Raw genomic sequence first — 22,010 nt, 5'->3', positions numbered from 1 at the left:
TATTTATGTGTGTATTTGCTAGCAAGGATGCCTATATTCTATATATTTATGTATGCACATAAGTATAGGATAAGTATACGTTACACAGGACAGTGTTTCTCATACAGAGAAGACTAAGAAAAAAATGGAGTATCAGTTGCTTATACTTTTTTCAGTAGGGATTAGGGCACTGAAAGGCTTTCACTGACTTCAAAGCTCATACTCTCTACATAGAAAAAAATTAAAGAATTGATGAAGCCTGAAACTGTATCTACTACTAGCTATGAAAATGTTAGCCAAACTTAGCATTCGTCAGGCTGCTGCACATTTTCTATACTGAAATTGTAGTCACACTGGGAAAATAATTAAAAAAAAAAACAAATAACCCAACAAGTGTCCTAGTAAATTCAGTTGTAATTGATCCATATTTTCCCAACAGATTCCCCAAGTCTTTCTGCCATGGGGCAGGAAGAGAGGTGCCAAGAAAGATGGCAAAGATTTGTGTAAATGAACTTTTGAGGCTAGGTTGTCCCAGATAGCCCAAGGTAGCCAGGAACGGGGTGGAGGAATAAGACATTTCAGTCTAGCTTCTTGAAACCGCTCGGATGGTTTACCCTAACAAAGAAAAAGGGAGAAAAGAGAGACAAAGCTATTCCTTCTCCCAGGCTTGCTCAGGGTCGAGAGGAAGGAGGCAGTGGAGCAATTCCTTTTTATCTCCTTCTGCCTCCAGAGTCACTGGATGGGAGCACAGGTCTGCAAGGCAAGATGCTTAATGAAAAAGCTGAAATGGGTCTGAAATGGAAGGTCTCTGTTTTTTGTTTTTGTTTTCCCTGGTTTTGAGTACAAGCAGAACTGTAGCTCGCCATGTTGTTACATGCTTATTCAAATCGGTGTTTCTCTCTCTTCTCTTTTCTACAGAGCATCTATCAACAGTTGCAATGGAGTTCTGGGGTCATCACACAAAAACCCAGAGCTGATCAACACTAACAGTGACAAAATTAGCTGAGTTTAATTAATCACCATCCTCTTAAGACAGTAAAGCACAGTTATATTTTGTATGAAAAAAATTACAAAGAAAAAAAGTGCTGGATTTATTTAACTGTCATGATATTAAATGATATAGCTGTTATCTTTTCCTGTATTGTAAATTATTGAATTAAGCCTTCACTCAGGTTGGCAATGGTGCCAAATGAATATTACAGCAGTACAATGCAGCAAACAGTATCTGTCATTGAATCTAGGTCTCGCTTATAACTGAAATTACAGTGAACAAAACAGTTGTGCAGTAGATTGGAAAGGTTCATTCTTATTTATTCATCTTGCCTAGTAACACAAAAACTAATGAAATTTCATTGAGAAGAGTGCACGTCAGAATTACTATACATCATGAAGACACATCCCTCTAACTTGATTTTGGATATTTGTCTCTGTAATTAGGTGGCTGTTCCACAATAGTTCTGTATCTGAAGGATACAATCAAGTTCATGACATAAGAAAATCACTTTCACAAATAAAAAGGCTTATTTTATCTTTTCTACATCTTGCACGATAGCACAAAAGTCTTCAGAAAATCTTTCAATACAGTCAATGAAGTCATGCGCAGTTAGTAATTATAGCATTATTACTCACACATTTATTTATTTATTTTTTAATAGAATATTACATTATTAATGCAGTTCACACACTGGTCTGTTTATAGCCCCTATACCTTTTCAGGCTGTTGTACCTTTACACATACGTCCACAATGAATTGTTCATAAATCTGTGCTCATCTGTAACCAAAAGTGTAAATTAGTGAAGCTCCATTGAATGCTATCTAGAATGCTTCGATTTTGAGCAATTTTCCTGCACTGTATCTTGAACTTCTGGATTGGAATCTTTAGGGAATATTTTGGGTTTGTATTGAATAAAGTTAGTATTGTGTAAATCTGAAGTAAGAATTTGGTTGCTGTAGACAGTATGATGCAGTGAGAAACTTCACATTTTGACATTTAGAGATCTAGCTTTAATTATATTGGAATTACAATGTGTGTATCTGTTAGCCTAAAATGCAGGTGGCTAATAAATTCACTGATACCCAATTATATTCACAGGAAGTTACTTCAAGTGTTGAAGCGATACTGGTTAATCATAATAGAACTGTTAAAAATATATGAGCATCAGATGTTGACAAAATCTTTTGTTGATATGTATATTCAATTGAAAAAGCCTCAGAATTCAAGAATATGCTTGGTTTTGCACAATATTTCCATACTTATTACCTGTGATATATTGCACTTTATTTTTATATGCTAGAATCTGGCAATCCTGACAGCTGGTATATTAGTAATTAAAATAATATTTTATAGTCTTATAATTTGTTTTCACACCCAAATACTACAGGAAAATGTGCAGTAAGTGCGTTGCTTGCCACATCACCTTTAGGTCACCCTACCTACATATTTATGTTTAATATTAGAAAAAGTCTTGTAATATTTGTATAATTTTTCAAGGAATACAACCTAGGGGATACAGAATAGTTCTCATTTAAGATAATTAAAACTTCTGTGCCATTTGCCGAGAATGGAGACACCCTAACTATTCTGATCTTGAGCCACAGGCAACCTGCCCATGATGGCTCCAACCCTGCTGCTGAGAAATGGCAGGTTCACAGCTACACCTCCTTTCATCTCCATACACTCACTGTTTTTCAAATCTACAAGGAAGGGGTATCGCTAGCTTACTGTGTCCCAGATTAAAGGGATGCCTTGCACTGTTGACTGTCATTTTATAGACAGCTTCGTATAGAAAATCTAGACTCAAGCGCAAAGCTTCAATTCATTACTGAGAGTTTCTCTGACTTCAGTGGGGCCAGGACTTCACCCTGCACGCCTTCTCGACGCCTGCCTCTCTCCCTACATCAGAGTTAACTAAGTGTCTTTCTGGTTTTGGTGTCTGATAACAGAGACAATGTGGAATTTCACCACTACTCCCAATTTGACTTTTTCAAGAGAAGCTGAAACTTGAAAGGAACCCTGTGTCTCTGGAGCTCTTTGCATCAATGTCTGAAGGGAGAAAACACATGAAAGTTGAAGGCCCTTTGGGAAAATCCTACAGGTTTTAGGTTGCTTCTGCCTGTTCAGGCCTATAACATCTCTTCTAATCTCCCTTTCTCTGTAGTCTCCTGCTTCACTCTCTGATTGAGAACTGAGTGTCATTAAGAGGGAGAGGAGGGAAGCCTGCCTCCCATTGCCTTTAGTACTGACAAGTTGTTGTTTTTTTTTTTTCCAGAATACTTTCATGGCCCTTTTATGCTTCTTACTTCTTCTCCCATCTTCTGTTTCAGTGTTAATGCCTGATTCCTTGAACTAATGTGTATTACTTTATTCTTTCCTGTTAGCAGTCTCTCATTTTGCCATCTGCCATGCTCATTTTAAAGTCCTTGAGCTACCTGGTCCAGGCTTTTAATGACGAAAATAAAAATTCCATTTTGCTTCTGACAAGATTCAATCAAAAGTCCTAATATCATTTTCCAGGAAAGGCTCAATCCCATTTAAAGATCTGTGGGCCTTACAAATTCCCCCTCTTCCAATTAAAACTTACTAATTTCTTCAGCTGTGAAGAAAATTAAACATATTTTGAAGTCATTCGGATTTTTCATATATTTGCTGCTCATGCTGTCATTACAAGGAAGAAGTCTCTAGCTCACCTATACCATCCTTTTTGCTAGGACTGACAGATGTTTTACTATCAAGCTGATTTAAAAGAGGCCTCTTAATCAGGTGTCAGCTTTGGCCCATAAAGTCATATTAATGTTTTGAATCAGATATGAGGCTCTATCTAAGGCACATTAAGAAAGATTCATTAGAAACTCACTACCCCTGGAATTTACAGCCTTCCTGGAACTTAATAGCCTGAATAAATTCCTCCGTATCTGGTTTGCTTATGTGAATTATGGCAGTTTTGCATTTGGAAACTTTTGGGAGAACAGGTTTTACCGTTATTCTGGCTTCTTTATTCTAACAACCTTTGGTAAGGATACACTGATATTCTATGTATATGACTACCTAGGCAGCAGCATGACTCCTCCATCCCTGCTGCTTGAGTCCAGGTGAGGAAAGAACATCCCTAGCCCATCATTTATTTGGGGTGCTTCAATGCAAGACCTCTAGCTACTTGTTCTATAACACACAGCACAAAGGACTCCTAATCTCCGAGAAGCTCCACAAAATGTCATGGTAACAGAAACAATCACAGAAGCTGCAAATATTGCAGATTTTGGATCTCTCAAACCAATAGAACTCTATGTTTCTGGTCCTTGAACAAGGAATCCTCTTGAGTTTGTCTACTAGGAACAGATTTACCCAGGCAAACAAAAAGCCTTATGTGATCTTTCTCTGCAAATGGGGCGTGGTGTTTATCTGATATTACTGATCAATTTGGGGCAACAGTAATTGCAACTCCACTTTGGAAAAAAAAAAAACCAAAACACACAATAGAAAGGAAAATACATATTAGGAAAAGGATAAAAAGTCAGCTGGTTTGTAACACTGGCCCAATCAGTTATCTGTATATATTTATATGTTACAGACTGGGTCCTGGCCAGCCTCAGTTGCTCTCAGGCGTTATTGCTTAGCATTTCTATTTGAGCAGATACCCCATAAGGAGCTGAATGTGAAGCCATCCAGAGTCAAACAACAGGAAAGAACAGAAAGCAGGATTTGGCTGGAAATTAAGTTGACTAACTTTGGACTCCCGACTTGTGTCTCATTCTCCTTGTCTGGATGGGAAAGTGCATAAGCTTTTAAATATTTACTGTGACTAACCAAGAACTCCTTGACTACATATATATAACTAACCATTGCCCATAAAGCAATGAGAATAAAGCACTGGGATATCCTCTGCTGATACATAATTATGAAAAAAATAGGCTTCCTCCTCTTCCATTGGCACTGTGTTAATCTCTATATTGGCTGAAGACAATATGATACAATGATTAAAGGAATCTTGTTTCATTTTCATACTTTAAATTTTAATTCAGACTAGCATAATTATGGAGATCAAACTGATTTGGTATAATAAAGAAATACATTTTAACTTCTTATAAAACACTCCATAACAATAAATTATATTTGCTTTCAACCAGTATGCTGAGGATTTGCACACAAGTTTTGTGTATAAAAATGATAAATTTAATCAAATATTCATGTTCCAATAGATTAAAAAGATCTGAATTATTTAAATTTTAAAAAATATTAAACAATCCTACAAAATTTCATTTGTTGTATGTATCTCTGGAGAAATCATGGTGACTGGTATCAAATTTGGAGAATGAAAGAGAAATATATGACTGTTCTCTATACAAAACACAAAAGGATGCATCAGGAAATTAGAAATGACCACTCTGACCTTTTCTATAAATAAGAGATGGACTCACAACACACCATTGGCTCAAAAAGTGCACATCATTTCTCACAAATTTGGTGTTATTCTCTATTGCAGATCAGGCAGGAAGAAAAGGATATTAAAGAGAAAACAAAATGATAGCATGAAACCGCCTTTACTAAAATTCATGGACAATGTTTTTGTGATAGGGTCTGCAATGTGTCTACTGTAAAGGAGGCGTTGAGGTACTTGTAAACTATTGTGTCCTTATTCGACACTGTGCTGTATTAAGGATACTGGAAGGGAATACAAAACTAAGATATTCAAAAGTCTGCAAATGACAAATGAGTCTAAATTCCACTTAGAACTCATCAGGGAAATTTAATTTCATATTTACCAAAATATTTACATTTTCATCAACTAAATCAGGGGGTTTTATGTTCATCAGGTAGCTCACCACCACTAAGTTCAGGCCCACCCAGCTATATTTATTTTAAAAAATGGAACAATGATCCCTGGTTCATTTTGGTGCTTTAGAAAAACTTTTCACTGGCAGTTCTGGGAAGGTAATGAGAATGACTAACAGGTTAAGTCAATTAACCCAGAAGAGAAGAAAATTCCTGCCAAAGAAAAGAGAAGTCAAAGGATCAATTGCAGAAACAGTGAAAAAAGAAGTCTTAAAAATTGTCAAGGGATTAAAAATATAAGAGGAACAGGAAAAGAAACAAAGATCATTTAACTGTGTCCAGCCACCATCTCTGAGAGCCACTTCGCCTTTCCTCACATGGTTTTCTGAACAAATTGTCTTCTCAACTCACTACAACAAGAAAGGCTACTATAAGAAACAGAAAGATTTCTGGTTTATTTTAGAACCATTTGATCCTGGAAAGTATGAAATAAAGGAAAAACAGTGTAAGGCCTTAGGCCAATTTTGGGAGATGTGTAATCTTTCTGATCAGAAAGTTAGAACTCTAACATATGAGCTATTTATTTTTCCTACAGCATCTTTCTCTATGACTAAAGACCTCTGGAAGAACCACAATATAAAGAATAATAATAATAAAAAAATGTATTTAAGCTCAAGACAGAGATAATGGCTGAAATACACACTTATCTTTAAGTATTTGAGTAACCCTACCAAAAGCAAACAGCAAGGTCATATCATGCCTTGAATGCAGTTCAGCAACAGCTTTTTTCACTGGGTTTGCTTCATATTTTCTGAGATTTTCACCTGTGTCCACTAGTTATGGATAAGTCATGAAATATTTAGAGTCTACTCTAAGTTCACATATAGTCTACAAAGTTTAACAGAATGAAAAAGTTATGGAAATTGATACTTTTTATGGGATTTACTACATTTTATGGTCTGTCATGTCACTTATAACATCACATATAATGTTCAGCCAAGTTTAATATTTTATCTTCAAACCACTAACACATCTCAGCTGTTTACTAGCCTGACTTACTTTATATCCTAAACTGAGAGGATGTATTTTTTCTTTCTAGTATACCCATGCTATCTCCTTTATAAAATGAGATATTCCTTAAATACGATGTGTCTACCCAAACAGCCATTATGGTATGAAAAATAATCAAACTTTTTTGACAGCTATGTGGAATTTTATTCTGATTCTTTTGGAGGCTATTTTTCACAGCTACTGCTCACGAAAACACACTCACAGCTGGGCTGAATTTCTGAGTTTCCAAAGGACATCCAGTGTAAATCAGGCTAACAGACACACAGGAATTGCCACGTTAATTAAGATATGGGGAAAACATTGTGATTATCAGATGCCATCCTTAAAAAGGCTTCTAGTCAAAAAGCTTAAGTATAAAACATTTTCATTTGTTCATCACTCTCTAGAGTTTTGCCAGATGTTCTTTGCTTTAGATCCACTGAAGCAGAAAAGCCTGACTACATTCATCAGTAGACAACAGTTTTAATCTTTTAAGCTTAAAAAGATGGATTTGCTAACTTTTCTGATTTAGTTAAAAATATTTCAGATATTAAATTAAGACTAAAAATTAATGATATTTAAGAAAATAAATATTATATTCTTATTACTTAGATAAAAATTATTCCTACAATTCCAGGATTAGGACTTTCAGAAAAACAGCAAGTGTCACAAAAAGACAAAAGTTGACAACAATGATGATCTGGCTCTTTTAAAATTTAGAGGAAATAGATTTAAGTGGCTGAAAACTACAATGGGAGATGAATCTGTGTAGAGCTCCTAGTTTTTGGGGTTAATACATCTTTTTCCTAGCTGTGTATGCAAACTTTTTGGATTTCTCATGTAGGACATCTGAGAACCGGAGGATGATTCTGTTGCTAAGCTTTATTTGAGGAGCTGGGATCATTTATTTGTTCTGTCACTAGTATTTGGTTATAGCTGTATACAAATCACTTAATCCCCATGAAAGTTTTCCTTCCAGTAATCTCTGAGATTTTGAGGAAGCAAATAGGTCTCACCACAGCCAACACCTCTGTTGTTCCTTTGTGTTTATATGCTGTAATTAGACTCTGTGGATCACTGGGAAGATACAGGTTCCAGTGAAAATAATGAATAATCAACCTATATTTAATGCTACTTCTGTTTTAAAAGGGCCCAAACAAAGGGAAAAGCAAAACAAAAGCTGAAGTATACAAAAATAATATATCAAAGGATGTCAGGGGTTGGAGGAGAAGGAAATGCTAGAGGTCCTCCCTTTCCCTCTCCCACTGTATGAACTCTCATGGACCATAGCAAAATGTCTGTGTTACTAGAGTTTTGCTGCAGTCAGTGAACTCCTGTCTATCAAAGGGTGACATGAGGCTGACACATCCACTTCACCACAGAGCAGGGATGTAGAAGCACCCAACACAGAAAACCCCAGTTTAATCTTTTCCTGTTTCCAGTCATGATCTAAAGCACAAGTATGAGGTAGATGGGAGAGATTTAATAGATGGCCTTACAGCTTCCATAGGAAATATGCAAAGAAGCTAGTCTTCACTGTTACTTGCAAAATAAATCACAAACACCCAGGATATGTGATTTTATTATCAATCAGGCTTGAAATATTTCCTCCTTAATAGCCAAATGTCTGGAGGTGGATTCTCTGATGAATATAATAGCAGACCTTAACTTTTGACTGAAAGCAAAGGACACCAAAGGACACCTTAATGTGTAAGGATACACTAAGGAAGTCTAATCTTAAATTATTGTTTTTCTTTCACAGGGGAAGAAACCCTTCACGGTCCTATTTTTATCCAAGAGCCATATGATATTACTTATTCCGTGGGCTCAGCAAATGCAGAAATCCTACTGAACTGTACAGCTAAAGGATATCCACTCCCATACTACAGGTGAAGTCAGCTTTGGAAAAGTATTCTGTCACTGTAAATCTTATAACTGTGCCTTAGACAGTAGTACATGATCATACGTGCCTCAAAATATATTGAGAGTATACACAGGTATAGTAAATTCAAGGAATTAAGGGAAAACATTTTTGCTAGTCTACTGTTAAGAAAATTAACATGGGAAAAGGAAGTGCATCCTTGAAAAATTAGCCCCAAAGTATCTGAAAGCATACCAAATTCTTTCTGAATCTACAGAACAGCTGTGATAAATGGAAAATTTGAGATGTGCATTTGCATTTGATAAAACTTTTCGTACATCAATATCTCCGGTGGGAGGACTGAACTAGATGATCTTTCGAGGTCCCTTCCAAACCCTAACATTCTGTGATTCTGTGAAATGCTTGGAAAGCAAAAGAGCAACATCGTTGCCCACTTCTAATTCTAACACTTCATATATATATTTATAGCTTTTATTTACAGAAAGAGCAAAACACAGCACTGATATCTAGCTTACAATACTCTGTAGTCTCAATAAAACCTTGGTATATAGGATTGTTTATTCAATAACTATGGACTTACCAAAAGTAGGTTGTTGCACTAAGGATTTGGAAATCTAATACGAGGAAAAGCTTGAAATCTAGAAAAAATGACATGAATTTCTTCAGAAAAGAATGGGGAAAATAATGGCTAGGAAAAGGAAAATTAAAAAAAAAAAAAAAAAAAAAAGAAATTGTTCACGCAAGACATGAAAGAAAATTGTGCCCTACAAAATAGGCTCACATAACTTTTAATTGCTCACACAACAGGTTCCTGGGTGTCACTGGTGTCACTACTAGTTACCAACCTAGCTTTTGTACTTCATATATTAATTTGTTTCTAGATATGGTGATAGTAAAGGAATACTGTACCTCCTTTTTGCAACATAGCTTGTCTTTATATAAGTGGAAATCCTCAGCCATTTCCCATCCCATTTGTTCTTCCAGTTTTCAACATGAACATCCACTTGTTAGTATCATGAATTTCAAGTATGTCCAGTTCATCCATCCATCTTCTTTGCATCCATTCATACAGGCAGCTTTCTCAGAGACCTATAAATTTATTTGCTCTTGCATTCCAACAGTAGACTTCTCACATGCACAAGTAGTAGAGACAGCAGGTTTTATTTGGCAGGAGAGCTACAAAGTATCTTCCAGATGTATATCTGGTATTCCTATTTTCTCTTTAATTTTCTAATGCTTTCTTTCCATCCATGAATTAGATTCGTTGTTTTCTTTGTACTAAAAGGACATTTTCAAAAGCGTCAGTTATTCTAGTAAGACCAGATCAACATCTAAGCATAGATCCTGAACTACCTAGGTCAGTTAGAAGTTATCAGACTATCACTGCTGCCTTTACAACCTGGGAGATTTTCACCATGACTTGGAAGGAACAAGAAGTCTTCAGCGCTTTTCTTTCATTTCATTCGAGCTAATGCCAGTTTTATCAGATAAGGATTGAGCCCATATATTTAAGTTTCCAACAATTTTAGATAAATCAAGCACGGTATGAAATTTTAATCATATCCTTTGTTGAGTGATGAAAAAGAACTGCACTAAATACAGCAAGGTTTTTCTTTGATACAGAAATGCAGAACAACTACAACAGAAATAAAGTTATATCCAAACTAATTTATAATTTAGCAAATTTATATAAATAAATTTGTGTTAATACATTTTCTTTAAAGAAAAAATGCTTAGCATTTCCTAAAAGTCTTATTTTGTTTTGTGTTGTATTATATTAGTGTTATAGACCCATTAAATATAACAGTAACTTTTTGCAACTTCATTTTGAAGTCCTCTGTCTAACAATCACAACTCAAGATTTACATAGAACTGAAGTAGGCTAAGGATTAAGTAATAAAAATGAGAAATTTCCTTTGTTGGAAGTAATGGAGAACACAGATCTGTTCACAATGGAAACAAAAATATGACTACAAATATCTTTAAAATCAGAACATGTTATGAGATCTATATAATTACCCTCATAAACACCATTTCATCTATTATACCTTTTTTTCTAAACAGTCAAAATTGTTTATAATATCAGGTGCATTATTTCAATTGTTTCCCAGTGTGACGTTGGTGGTAAATAAACACAACCTTTCAAATTAGATTTATTAATTTTTTCCACTTGAGATTTTCTGTTACAGCTGATGGAGGGATTATCATCAGCTAACTTAAGGAATGAATTTTACTTTCCTGCTTACAGCCCAACCAAGAACATATCACAGTTCCACAGTTTTCTTCCATTAAGTAACTCAGAGTAGTACAAGTGGCCATCCTCCATACTGGGGAGGTAGGGAGGAGAAAGGGGAAGGAAAAAAAGTTATCTAGAACTTTCCTGTTTGGTCTCATCTGCTTAGTTTTAACTCATCACACTTTTCCTGAGTTTACATTCAGCATCCAGAGTAATCATGTAAACTGGCTTTTTCATGCAAGTTTTTTTCCTCCCAGTAATCTACACACAGAGTAGTCAATTAATCAAATAAATAAGAAATCCAAGAACAGCATAAGTATTATTCATTATAACAATATTTTAATATTTCAGCATAATATAGAATGATGCAGTAAAAATAAAGAGATTCAAATTCAATCCAAATCAAAATACCAGAGAAGATAACTGTAACAGACAAATAAAAGTGAGGGGAACAGAAGCATAATGTCTACAATGATTGCAAACGACATAAAATACATTCATAATCATTGCATCAAACTGTTGAAAGATTCTCATTAAATCCCAAAATGTATTTATCTTATTCATACCCTTGATAAACAAATGACAACCCTGCTATGGGGTACTTGTTCACTAAAATGCTGTCCCATGATTCACTGCAGATTCTGCCTCAGAAGTGAAGTAGAGCTAGAAATGCCTTCAAGCTCTGTTGTCTCGCTCACAGTCAATAGTTTTTAAACTTCTATTTCCTTCCTCTATGGAAATGCTGTATACTAGGGGATTTGCAAGTCTTTTTCTCCCCCAATTACAAGGAAGTCTCAGGTGACTTGGCAGGAATGTAAATAATCTAAGGAACACAGAGCACAATGAAGATTTTAAAAAACTATGTATTTTTATTACGGCAGTACGCTGGAAAAGTATTCAGGGAATCATATATGCACAGAAAGTAGTTCAAATTAGAGAAAGATAAACGCAAATTAAGAGCTTCTAGCAATGATGACATCCAAACATGCTTTGTAATACTTACAGAATTTTACCTGTAGAGCTGGAGAAAGCAATTCTCTTTCAGCAGGAAAATCTAATAGTCCAAAAGGTACCTTCTTTTAAAAGGCAAGTAAAACATTAATAAAATATTGTATATTAAATTATCAAAAAGATTTTCATATTGCTTAAATGGAATTTTTTACTAATTCCTTAATTGCTTCAACATTCCTACATTGATAGTTTTACTGAAAAGGATACACCTTAACATTTCATTTCCAAAAAAGAAGTCACATCTTCTGAAAGAAAATGTTTCCTTTTTCTAAGCAGTTTCTATGGAACGATACTCTCTCCCAGATTCATTAATCATACAAATTGGACTCATTAAATTATAGCTATTTAGACATTACATAGAACTGTACAGTACCTTTAAAGATGTGATCAGAAGTTTCCTGGTTAATTCCCCACTTATCAGAAATCATAAATTTATGTCCAAAGTTAAAATTTTCCTTAGCCAAAAAAAAAAGATTGTAGGTGACCAAAAGACACTTTTATCTCACTGAAACAAACTTTCTGCTCTGAAGCTCATTACCAGCCTGTGTAAGTGTTGGATTGCAAGTCCAATGCCTTATGCTTTGTATTTTTTATACAAAGTGGTGAGTCCAGGCTGAGGGCTCCATTTTCTCATCTCTGCTGGATTTACTTGGCCATGAGTCAGGATGTAGGGAGTGGTGGTGGGTTAGTGGTGTCAGTAGATACGTTGTCCAGAAGAAATTCTACTCAGAGAGGACAAGTGAAGAGAAACCTGTGGGTATGTAGCTTCACAGTCAGCTTTCAGATAATGAAACAAATTAATACTTCTCAAACAAGTCCTAAGAATATTTGTATTCTGCAAAGATCTCTAATATCTTACGATTTTTATAAGTTTTATGTGCTGGTGTCTTCTTTGAAGATGTTGACTGGATCCATTTTTTTTCCCCCAATGTGAAAACATGACAGAAATTCATTTCCACAATTCTTTTGTAAATTATTACCCTAAAGACAGATTACAGAATTTGCAGTTGCATTGTAAATACAAATTACTCACACATTCATGTTCATTAATAAATTCTATTCCTCCTCATTTTTATTTGCTTGGAGATGGAGACTATTTGAATAGCAAATCACAAGTATTGATTAAGTAGTATAAATGAGTAAATCACCATATATTACAAGTTCATCTTTAGATAAATGGAGCTGAAATGGTTTGACTGTAGTGTACTTTAGAAGGAAGTTCCCAATAAGTTCAGCATCAAAGATGTAACATAGCCCTCTGGTTTGGAAGAATACTGATATATCAGTATATCCAAATGTTATGATAAATAGCTAACAATTTAAGAAAACAGAAGAAGAGAGAACAGGCTACATTTAACCTGATATCTTTAAGTCAAGATGGGAATCAGGGGAGGTCCCACATATATATTCCCAAAGGCTTTAACTTAATGAAGAATTTATTTGGAACATTTTATAACTGGTGTTCCATAAAAAGTTAGATTTTGAAGCAAACATAATATGGTCATTTGTCCTATGAATTCATGGAACACAGTGGGTTTTTTTTCAGTTTAGACATATCAATATGATTTTAGAAGTCTTACATTCCTAGGGAACTATTGAATTCAACATTTTTTTAAGTTTAGGCTCTGAAACAATTGGTCTAAGATGCATTTCCTATAATTGATTGAAAGCAGTTTTCAATGGTTGCATGAAGAAGTCAAGAAAATCTGTAGGTGATCCCTGCCTTAAAAGGTTTATGCTAAAATTTTCTTAAAACAATTCTTCACAGATTTCTGTGGAGTAGACAGAACACACAAAGTCATTAAATCATTGTGTATCATATGAATTCATTAATTTGCTTCCTTCAGTGATGTAAGCATATTAATTAGGAAAAATCTCACACCAGGAGATGAACCTCTGATCTATATGCAAAGTTTAATAATTATTGTACCACAGTGATTAGAATGATTATGGGGATACTGTGAAGAATTCATTTGCAGCAACTAAGCCAACAACTTTGCATTTGTTTTGAAAAACAATTATAGAGCTTAATTGAGAACCATGTAATGATGACAGCAGTTATTTCAGTGATTGATTCTGAAATTAAAGAGAAGTGGCAAACTAAATACCAGACTATTCTGTATTAGAAAATTGAAAGATTTAGACTGCACGTGCCATATATATAAATCCTGAAATATGGCAAAAGCCTAACACTTATTACAGACTACTGCTTCATAGAGTAGGCTCATGGATGGGCACCAGATAAGATTTTGCTAACCTTGGGAAGAAAAAAAGAAAAGTAAAATATCTCAAAACAGCAGCAATAAACTAGACCAACTAAAGCAAAACATAGAAAAATAACAGAGCAGACGTACAGAAGGGTCAAAAATCATCTGCAATTAGTAGGAAGAATTACTGGTAGTCCACTGTTGCATCTAAATTTCTTAATGTTGATGCATTCATGAAAGAGGAGGCAGTGACTGTCAGGCCCACATAAATTATTTAACACTACTAGAATTCATTCATAGAAGTCAATTGATTTAATATTTTAATCAGTCATTACTCATCTTTGAAAACCAGTGCCCACTTAGAGGGTCAGGATCCTCACTTCTCTGTACATATTTGTCAAGATTTCCGTTGGAACACAGAATTGAATTTGACAGCGTAGTTTGCAAATCTCCTCCAGAAAAACGACAACCTGTGCAGTCTGATCATGTAGAGAAAGTCCTGTGGGTGTCAGAAGTAAAGCACTGGGCTGCATACCCAGGTCAGATCTTCCAGGAATATAGTTACTGTGCAAGTTTGCTTCCATTTGTTAACTGTAGAAACTATCATCATTGTAAGTTCTTCTCTGCAAATAAAAAGAAATAGAGAATTTTTATGCTGTGATCCTTCAAGAAAATTAACGAGGGTGCAATTTCCGCTGTCATAAAGCCTTCTGCAAACCCAAAGTGAGCCCTTAACAACTCTTGTGTGGTCTTGCCATCCTATGGAGGGGTAGGCATCACACCCATGTAGGTCAGCAGAAATTATAGAGGCGTAAGAGAGTATGATAGTATAAAATCAGGAGAAAATACATAGTTATGTAGTTTTAGTACTGCTGACAACTTAAGTGTGGCATAAACAAGCCCAAAACTTGCAAACATCAGTAGCTGACTTCCTTTATCATTCCTTCAGACCTCATGTGGGCAATGAAAATTCAACCCTGATGTGACTAAAGGCTCAGCCACAAAATTACCCTTTTTAAAGCAGATATTTATTTTCTTTGAAATATAATTTTTATTTTGACATTTGTAAATAGCTGGATAGTGTTACAAATATGATCCATTTTCTACTTTAGTGGACTAACGTGGACAAATCATGTTTTAAAATAACAACATTCTCATCATTAAGAGTCTCAAACTTGTTGTATAAGAACTTCTCTTTCCTTTCATCTCTCCTTTGAAGTGTAATTTGTCCTGATTTATAACTCCAAATCATTTTTGTAACCAAATTTATGACATCAGTTGCAAGGACTGTGGTGCACATTCAGGTACCATTTATATTAAGAAAAATAAGGTAGATGCAGTTGAGGCATATACCATACTCCCAACTGGATGGATAACTTAGTTTGTATGAATAAGTTATAATTACTTTGTGTAGACATTTGGATGAACACTGGTGACTAGCATAAAAGCAGTAAAGATTTTTCAAATAACAGAATTACTGATATCATTAAAATTGATATAGGAAGCAGTCTGGTGTGAAAAATGATATAATTTTGTGATATTTAACTACATTTTTGTCATTATGGGTATGCTACAGCACACTATTTAAGATAAATATTAATAGGCTCTGTAAATTATAAGCATAATTTGATTTTTTTCCCCTCAAAGGTGGAAGCAAAATGGTACAGATATTGATCTTACCATGAGTTATCACTACAGGTTGGTTGGAGGCAGCTTGGCAATCAATAACCCACATAAAAACCAGGATATTGGAACATACCAGTGTCTGGCCACAAATTCATTTGGAACAATTCTGAGCAGGAAGGCAAAGCTTCAATTTGCATGTAAGTTGGGAAGATCATATTTATTAGAGCATTATTTTCCAATTAATTCTGTACATGAACTGTAACTTACTGGATAATTAAACTATCATCGATGATTCTCTTCAAAAGGTTTGGCTTACATCAGCCATGTTTATTCTTAAAAAAATTATTCCTAGTAAATATTAATAACAAAAATCAGACTTCTGATTGCTGCTAGCCCTCATGACCAAGAATAACTTTCAGAAAATTGAAAGGTCAAGGAAGATTAGTATAATTATTTTCACTTAATAAAGGTGTTTCCACTTTTTAAGACATTGCTTTCTTTGTTATATTACTGGTAGTTATAATTTGTGGGGGAAATGTTGCAAAAAGTTAGGCTTTCTATTTCCTGTGGGGTAATGAGGTCTGAGTAATGAAAATACTGTACCCCTAATTGCCACACTGACATTTTGTCACATTAGCAGAATATGAAACACTTTTTCCTTACACAGTGTGCAAAATGAGCAATGCTCTGAAATGTTTCATATTTCAGGTTGATTGGGTAAAGCATGTATGTTGTCTTGAGATGATTTAAAATTTATTTTAGGCTTGCTCCCCATTTCACTTCTTCACAACTTCACAATCTTTTTCACAATGTTCATACGTGGTGACTGAGTTCTGTTAATGCCTTGGGAGGGGAACAGCAACGAAACTCCAGATATTTACCTCCATTCTTTTTTCTTCAGTATAAAGGTCTGAGCTGTCTGTTGCTGGGAGAAAGCAATTGTTTTCAAACCTCATTAATAAAACATGCATCTAAAGCCAACCTTGTGTCGCTATTTCAGACACCAGTAAACTTATTAATTATTAATCTTGTTCCATTTCTCATAGCAAATCTCACGTCGCAGGGGTTGTACAAAGGAGACATTAGAGGTCATGATGGTTCACAGACTCTCTTTTAGTAGAGCTGATCAAACAGTATATCACTAGTATCTCATTTGATAGTGTTTTACCCTGAATTTCTCAAAGAGTTTTCGATTCCCAAGAGCTGGTCAAATGGAAACAAAAAATTTGATCCATTATTTTCCGACTTTTCCTGAAATATCTTTGCAAGCCAGCCTTCCTGTATGGGAAATTATTTCACAACCTGGAGATGAAAATTGTTTAGTGACAGAACAAATCTCATTTTAGAAAGAAGCAAGAATAGATGGCCAACTCAAAATTGCTTGTGGAATCTATAATCCCCAAGAAACCACAATAGGTCATGAATGGAGCTGGGAAAAGAGCTGAAGAAAAGGAATAGCCTCAAATGAAGACACAAAGGAAGTACAAAAAAATCTTTAAATGTGGGAAAACGGAAATCCAGGAATATCTCTCTGTGAAAAAAAGATAAAAAAGAGGCTCCTGTAATTGCTCAGCATATCATATTACTCAATGATTTCATTTTTTTTTAATGGAAAATTCTATCTCCAAATTCGCAGAAGCACTTCAGTTTCCTGTTGGCTGCTTCCCCAGCCCATAGAGAATCACACCAATTTGGTGCACCAGCTCCTGGGGTATATAAACAGCTCTTTTTGGCAGCTCTCCTTTGAATAACATTTAATTGCAGTTCCTTCCTAGGGTTTTCCATGATTACTTATTGCCATATTATAACCATGTGGAGGTTAGGGACCAAAGCTAGCTTCAGAAAATTGTCTTGTTTTAACCCTTTGCAAGGAGTGTGGTTTGGAGAAAGCCGAAAGAGTTGAAGGGAAAGAAAGCTTACAGGGAAAGTCCTACTGATAAGAAGTCCTTTTTTTTTTTCATGGCACTGGTCCATGTTAGTCCCTGCATTCACAAATGCATCCCTGATAGCCCTCAGATAAATGAAAGGTGATGGTTGACACAGAAGTGCTTAATCTTCAAGCTCTTGTTGGAAATGTGATCCTTTGGAAGTTTTCCCTTGTAGAAAAGGGAAACTGTACACCACAGTGCACAGTTTTCTTTACAAGACTGACTTTACTAAAGATCTATAAACATGAGAGTACATTTTACCACAGAAAGCAAGGTGGTTCTGCAGCATCCTCTTGCAACTCCCTACTTCTGGTGCAGCTGTAGGCCAGGGGTCTGTGCTCAGACATGCAAACCTGAAAGAAATCACGTGTGATTTCTGCCCTGCCTGAGGCAGAACACATCCCAGTGTGATGCAGTCAATGCTACTGAGCAGCTAGAGGGCTTATTTGCCAGAAAATGGACTTTTTTGATGGCATTAAGTATTTTCAGCTGTTAAACATCAGTTCTTTAAGCCTCCATGCTGGTGAAACATTCCCTCTGAAGCTTTTAACTCACTAAATAGAGCTCAAAGTCTCATGCCAATATACCACAATCAAAATGGGCTAAATATCAAGCAGTTCCTTTACTTGGTTTTCACACCCCCACCAAGACACTTCCCAAAGTTACTGTAGGGAGCAGGGCACAAAATCAGGTCCTATTTGTCCACAGCAGCAAACCCATACCTACCATCCTGCTTTAATCCCTCAGCTCTCAGCAGCAACCATATAGTGGTAAATATATCCCATATTCAAGAGGCACACTACTTTTTCATTAGCAGTGACAGACATTTACATCCTTTCCCATGTAAAACAGAGAGAACAGACAAATTGAAGGTTGTCATTTATACTGGCAAACACAAACACACAGGAAAATGCTTCAATTTAGTGGCATCACTGCAAAACTGAGTTTTAGCTTGTCTTACAATAAATAAAAACACAGTACATAGAAAATGCTATAATGACCTGATAAGAACAGTGGAACAAATTACGTTGAAACACTTATTTCACAGTTAACTTATTCTCATTTCTTATTTTCATGTTGTCATCCAATTTACCTCTTTGTTTCAACCACTACTTCAGGCTATATCTTAAAATCCAGTCAGGTTGATATTATGACACTTTCGTTCAATACCTAACAAAATGGGATTCTTCCCTGCATTGGACTGCTTGGCATATTATTGCAATCACCCTGATAAATAACGGAATCAAGCCTATTATCCAAGTAACTGGGTTTATGCATATTTGTCTTTTTACTACGAGGTAACTAACTCTGAATTTGAAATAATGACACCTCTGGAAACCTATTGTACATCTCAACTTCATATGTGAAAAATACTTTTTCCTCTGTTCAAGATAGTGAGCTTTCCAAGTAGCAAAATAAATGTGGTATGAGATTAGAAATATGTCTTCAGATTCAGCTGGAGCTTCATGCTTATCCTCTCTTAAAAACAGAGCTGTCAAATGAAAGCTGCAGGAGGAACATTGTACAGAAAGAAGTGACATAGATTATTAAAGCTACAGGCTGAAAATGAGAGACAGCATCAGTGCGAGAGAGCAGAGCAAAAGAACATAAATGCATTAGCAGGATACATCGGATGGCAGTCCTATGTTATTTGTACTTCCCGGTGAATGTTTGTTTTGTCATAAATAAAGTTGAAAGCTCACTATAAATCCTGTATGTCTCCTTCTACCCAGCAAGCAGTACATTTTGAAAAGCTAACGTGCAGTTTGCAAGAGCTGGAGCTGTTGATCTGGATCTTCAGCCTGGTTAAACAGCACTGGCATCAGATCTCACCTGGTGCAGCCATAGCCTGCTGCAGACATGCAGATTTGAGTTTTGAGAGCTTGGCTCCTGAGTCACAAGCTGCCACACACACGGTTCTTTCCCCACCTTTAAGTTCAGTCTTGACATCCAACACAGCATCACCAGTAACACTTCAGCTCCATGGAAAGGGAAGGTCAAAGTCAGCTCCATGGGGAGCTCATCTTTGTGAACTATGGAAGAGTCAACTTGAAGAAAGAGATGGGGACATGGAAGGTTTCCCTGCAGACTTCACACAACTTAGTTTTCAAACCAAAATGAAGATGCTTGTGCATAAGCTTCCCAACTGTTACAGTTTTTGCTGCTTCTGCATACACATCGGAGCAGGCACCTCCGATGAAGCAGTTGCCCTGAGCCCTATCACCGGCAGAGCCACCTCCCAAGGACACAGCAGCTCTCACTTCTGAGCCAGAGACAACATGATCACAGTCATGTTCAAAACTCACAGAAGAAAAAAAAGCATCCGAGTTTAAAGAAGTGTTTAGATCAGTAAAATCGGAGTTTCTCCTATTCTGCGGTGCCAAGACGAACTCACATGCATATTAATAAGGTGTTTTGCAGAAATCTATTTTTATTAATGAAGACTGTCTAAATTGCATTTCATGCCTTAAAAAATACAAACAAAAAGCTTTTATAAAGAACTGTTTAAATATGGCTTCAACCAGAACTCTATCCCAAGGCACACAGGGGATTTGTTTTAATTATTCCATCAGTTTTAAGTAAAAGTAACTGTGTGTAAACAACAGATCTTGAGGGAAATCCCCATAAGTAGCTGCAGTAAAACAGTCTGTCCAGGCCTGTTACTAATTCTTTTAGTTCTCCTACACATCTATAACAGAGACATTAATAGATACATAGAAGAAACAGGAGTGCAACTAAACAAACTAGAAAAAAAGAAGTATTCAACTATGAAAAAAATCATGTGTGTACCTAATTCATAACTATCCAGGGTATAAACCCAGAAAAATCAGTATTAATTGAAAACAGCTAGTTGCCTAGGGATCTCAAATGAGATTCTCAGTTAAATTGTTCTGGCATTGCTGATAGACAGTCACAATGATTGCAGCTTTTTCAGACCTCCATTATTAATCATGAATTTTAGGAAACAATGACAACAATTTAAATTCATGAATAGGATTAGTCATTATGTCCTGAACCACATGGGAGGGCACACGGTGGAGACATTAGACCCCGTATTTAAAAGTTTTCCCTGGTGCTACAGGCTAACCATGAGGAAGGATTTTTCCTTGGTATCTGGGGCTGCAACTGTGTTCCTGCATTTTTCAAAAGGGGTGCTGAGGGGTTTTGCCTGGTGCTTGCTCTCAATAGTATTTTTCTAAATATACATATCCTCCCTCCTCTTGGCCAGTGACAAGGTGCTCATAGCAGTGTGGATGAGAATGATGGTGGTGAAGTACCTGGGATAAAATCCCAGTCTCCCAAGTGGTCTCACATGCTTTTTGTCGGAGAGACAGAGGATGACACAGTTTTGCTGAAATAACAAATTAAGAGAGGCAATAGTTCCTCCTGGACAGAGTTTTTCAATTCTAAAATGTAAAATAGCACATCATCAGCATTTAACCATTTCAGGTGAAATATGTTAAAAGCAACCAAGTTCATTTAGTCTTTCCTAGATCACGACAGACTAAGCATTTGCAAAGCCCTGTTAGAGTGATTGTGAGATGCTCAGCTAGCATGAAAGCCCACTTTTCATCTGATTACTTCATCATGTTGTTTACCTTTGACTGCACACAAATTACACAAACATCACAAAGCAATATAGCATGCCTCAAAGTGTCGTAACCCTTTTTACTTGTAGTATATGCTTTGAAACAGAAAATGGGAAAAATCAATACAGTTAGATCAGAGAGTCTGAATTTGCAAAGTCTGGACATGCATGAATTTTAGTTTAAACAGCATATACACTTCTGGATTGGTTGTATTGTGGTACTCTGTGTCCAGAAATTCCTCTCTAACATTGTATTTGACTAAAAGGTGTGCTAAATATTGTAACTACCACCTCAAGTAAACTGGCTGTTAATTCATCACTGCATGCAAGGGCTGACATACTGATCAGGCTGTCCAGCAGCTTATATTGAAAGAATGAACACTGCGACTTCTTTCTTCTTCAAAAGGAGGTATATGCTTCTCAATTTAGTGTTCAGTAGGTACTCAGAGATGAGCAAGTGTTAACTGAAGAGTAAACAAGAGGAAGAATTCAGCTTTCGAGAGGCAGAAACATGTCAAAGATACACTCCTCCAAAGTTTTACTTCATTTACTACATTCCCTCATCCTCTGTAGGGACACTCCAGGTAAAGTCATTTGCCTCTATTCACATATTTTTTAACCTACAAATGCAAAGTAATGCATTAAGCTTTCCTCCTTGTTTTTTTTTCAAAAGTGCTTCCTTATATGTAATGCAGAAACATATCTCAGCTTGCAGATATCTGGAGAATCAG

General features: G+C 35.9%; 1 protein-coding gene across 1 annotated transcript in view; it reads left to right on the top strand.

Moving 5' to 3' along the window:
* The window catches only part of CNTN6 (contactin 6), a gene marked incomplete at both ends in the record, with an annotated part of 113,624 nt that overhangs the window by 17,955 nt on the left and 73,659 nt on the right, over nucleotides 1–22,010 (top strand). The window contains 2 exons of the mRNA XM_080350247.1: nucleotides 8,563–8,689; nucleotides 15,784–15,959. Coding sequence (XP_080206373.1) covers nucleotides 8,563–8,689; nucleotides 15,784–15,959 — 303 coding nt within the window. The remainder of the gene's footprint in view (nucleotides 1–8,562; nucleotides 8,690–15,783; nucleotides 15,960–22,010) is intronic.

The sequence above is a fragment of the Nesoenas mayeri genome, assembly GCF_963082525.1.
Source record: "Nesoenas mayeri genome assembly, chromosome: 10".
In the NCBI taxonomy this organism is placed as follows: domain Eukaryota; kingdom Metazoa; phylum Chordata; class Aves; order Columbiformes; family Columbidae; genus Nesoenas; species Nesoenas mayeri.
This window is presented reverse-complemented; position numbering and strand designations above follow the sequence as displayed.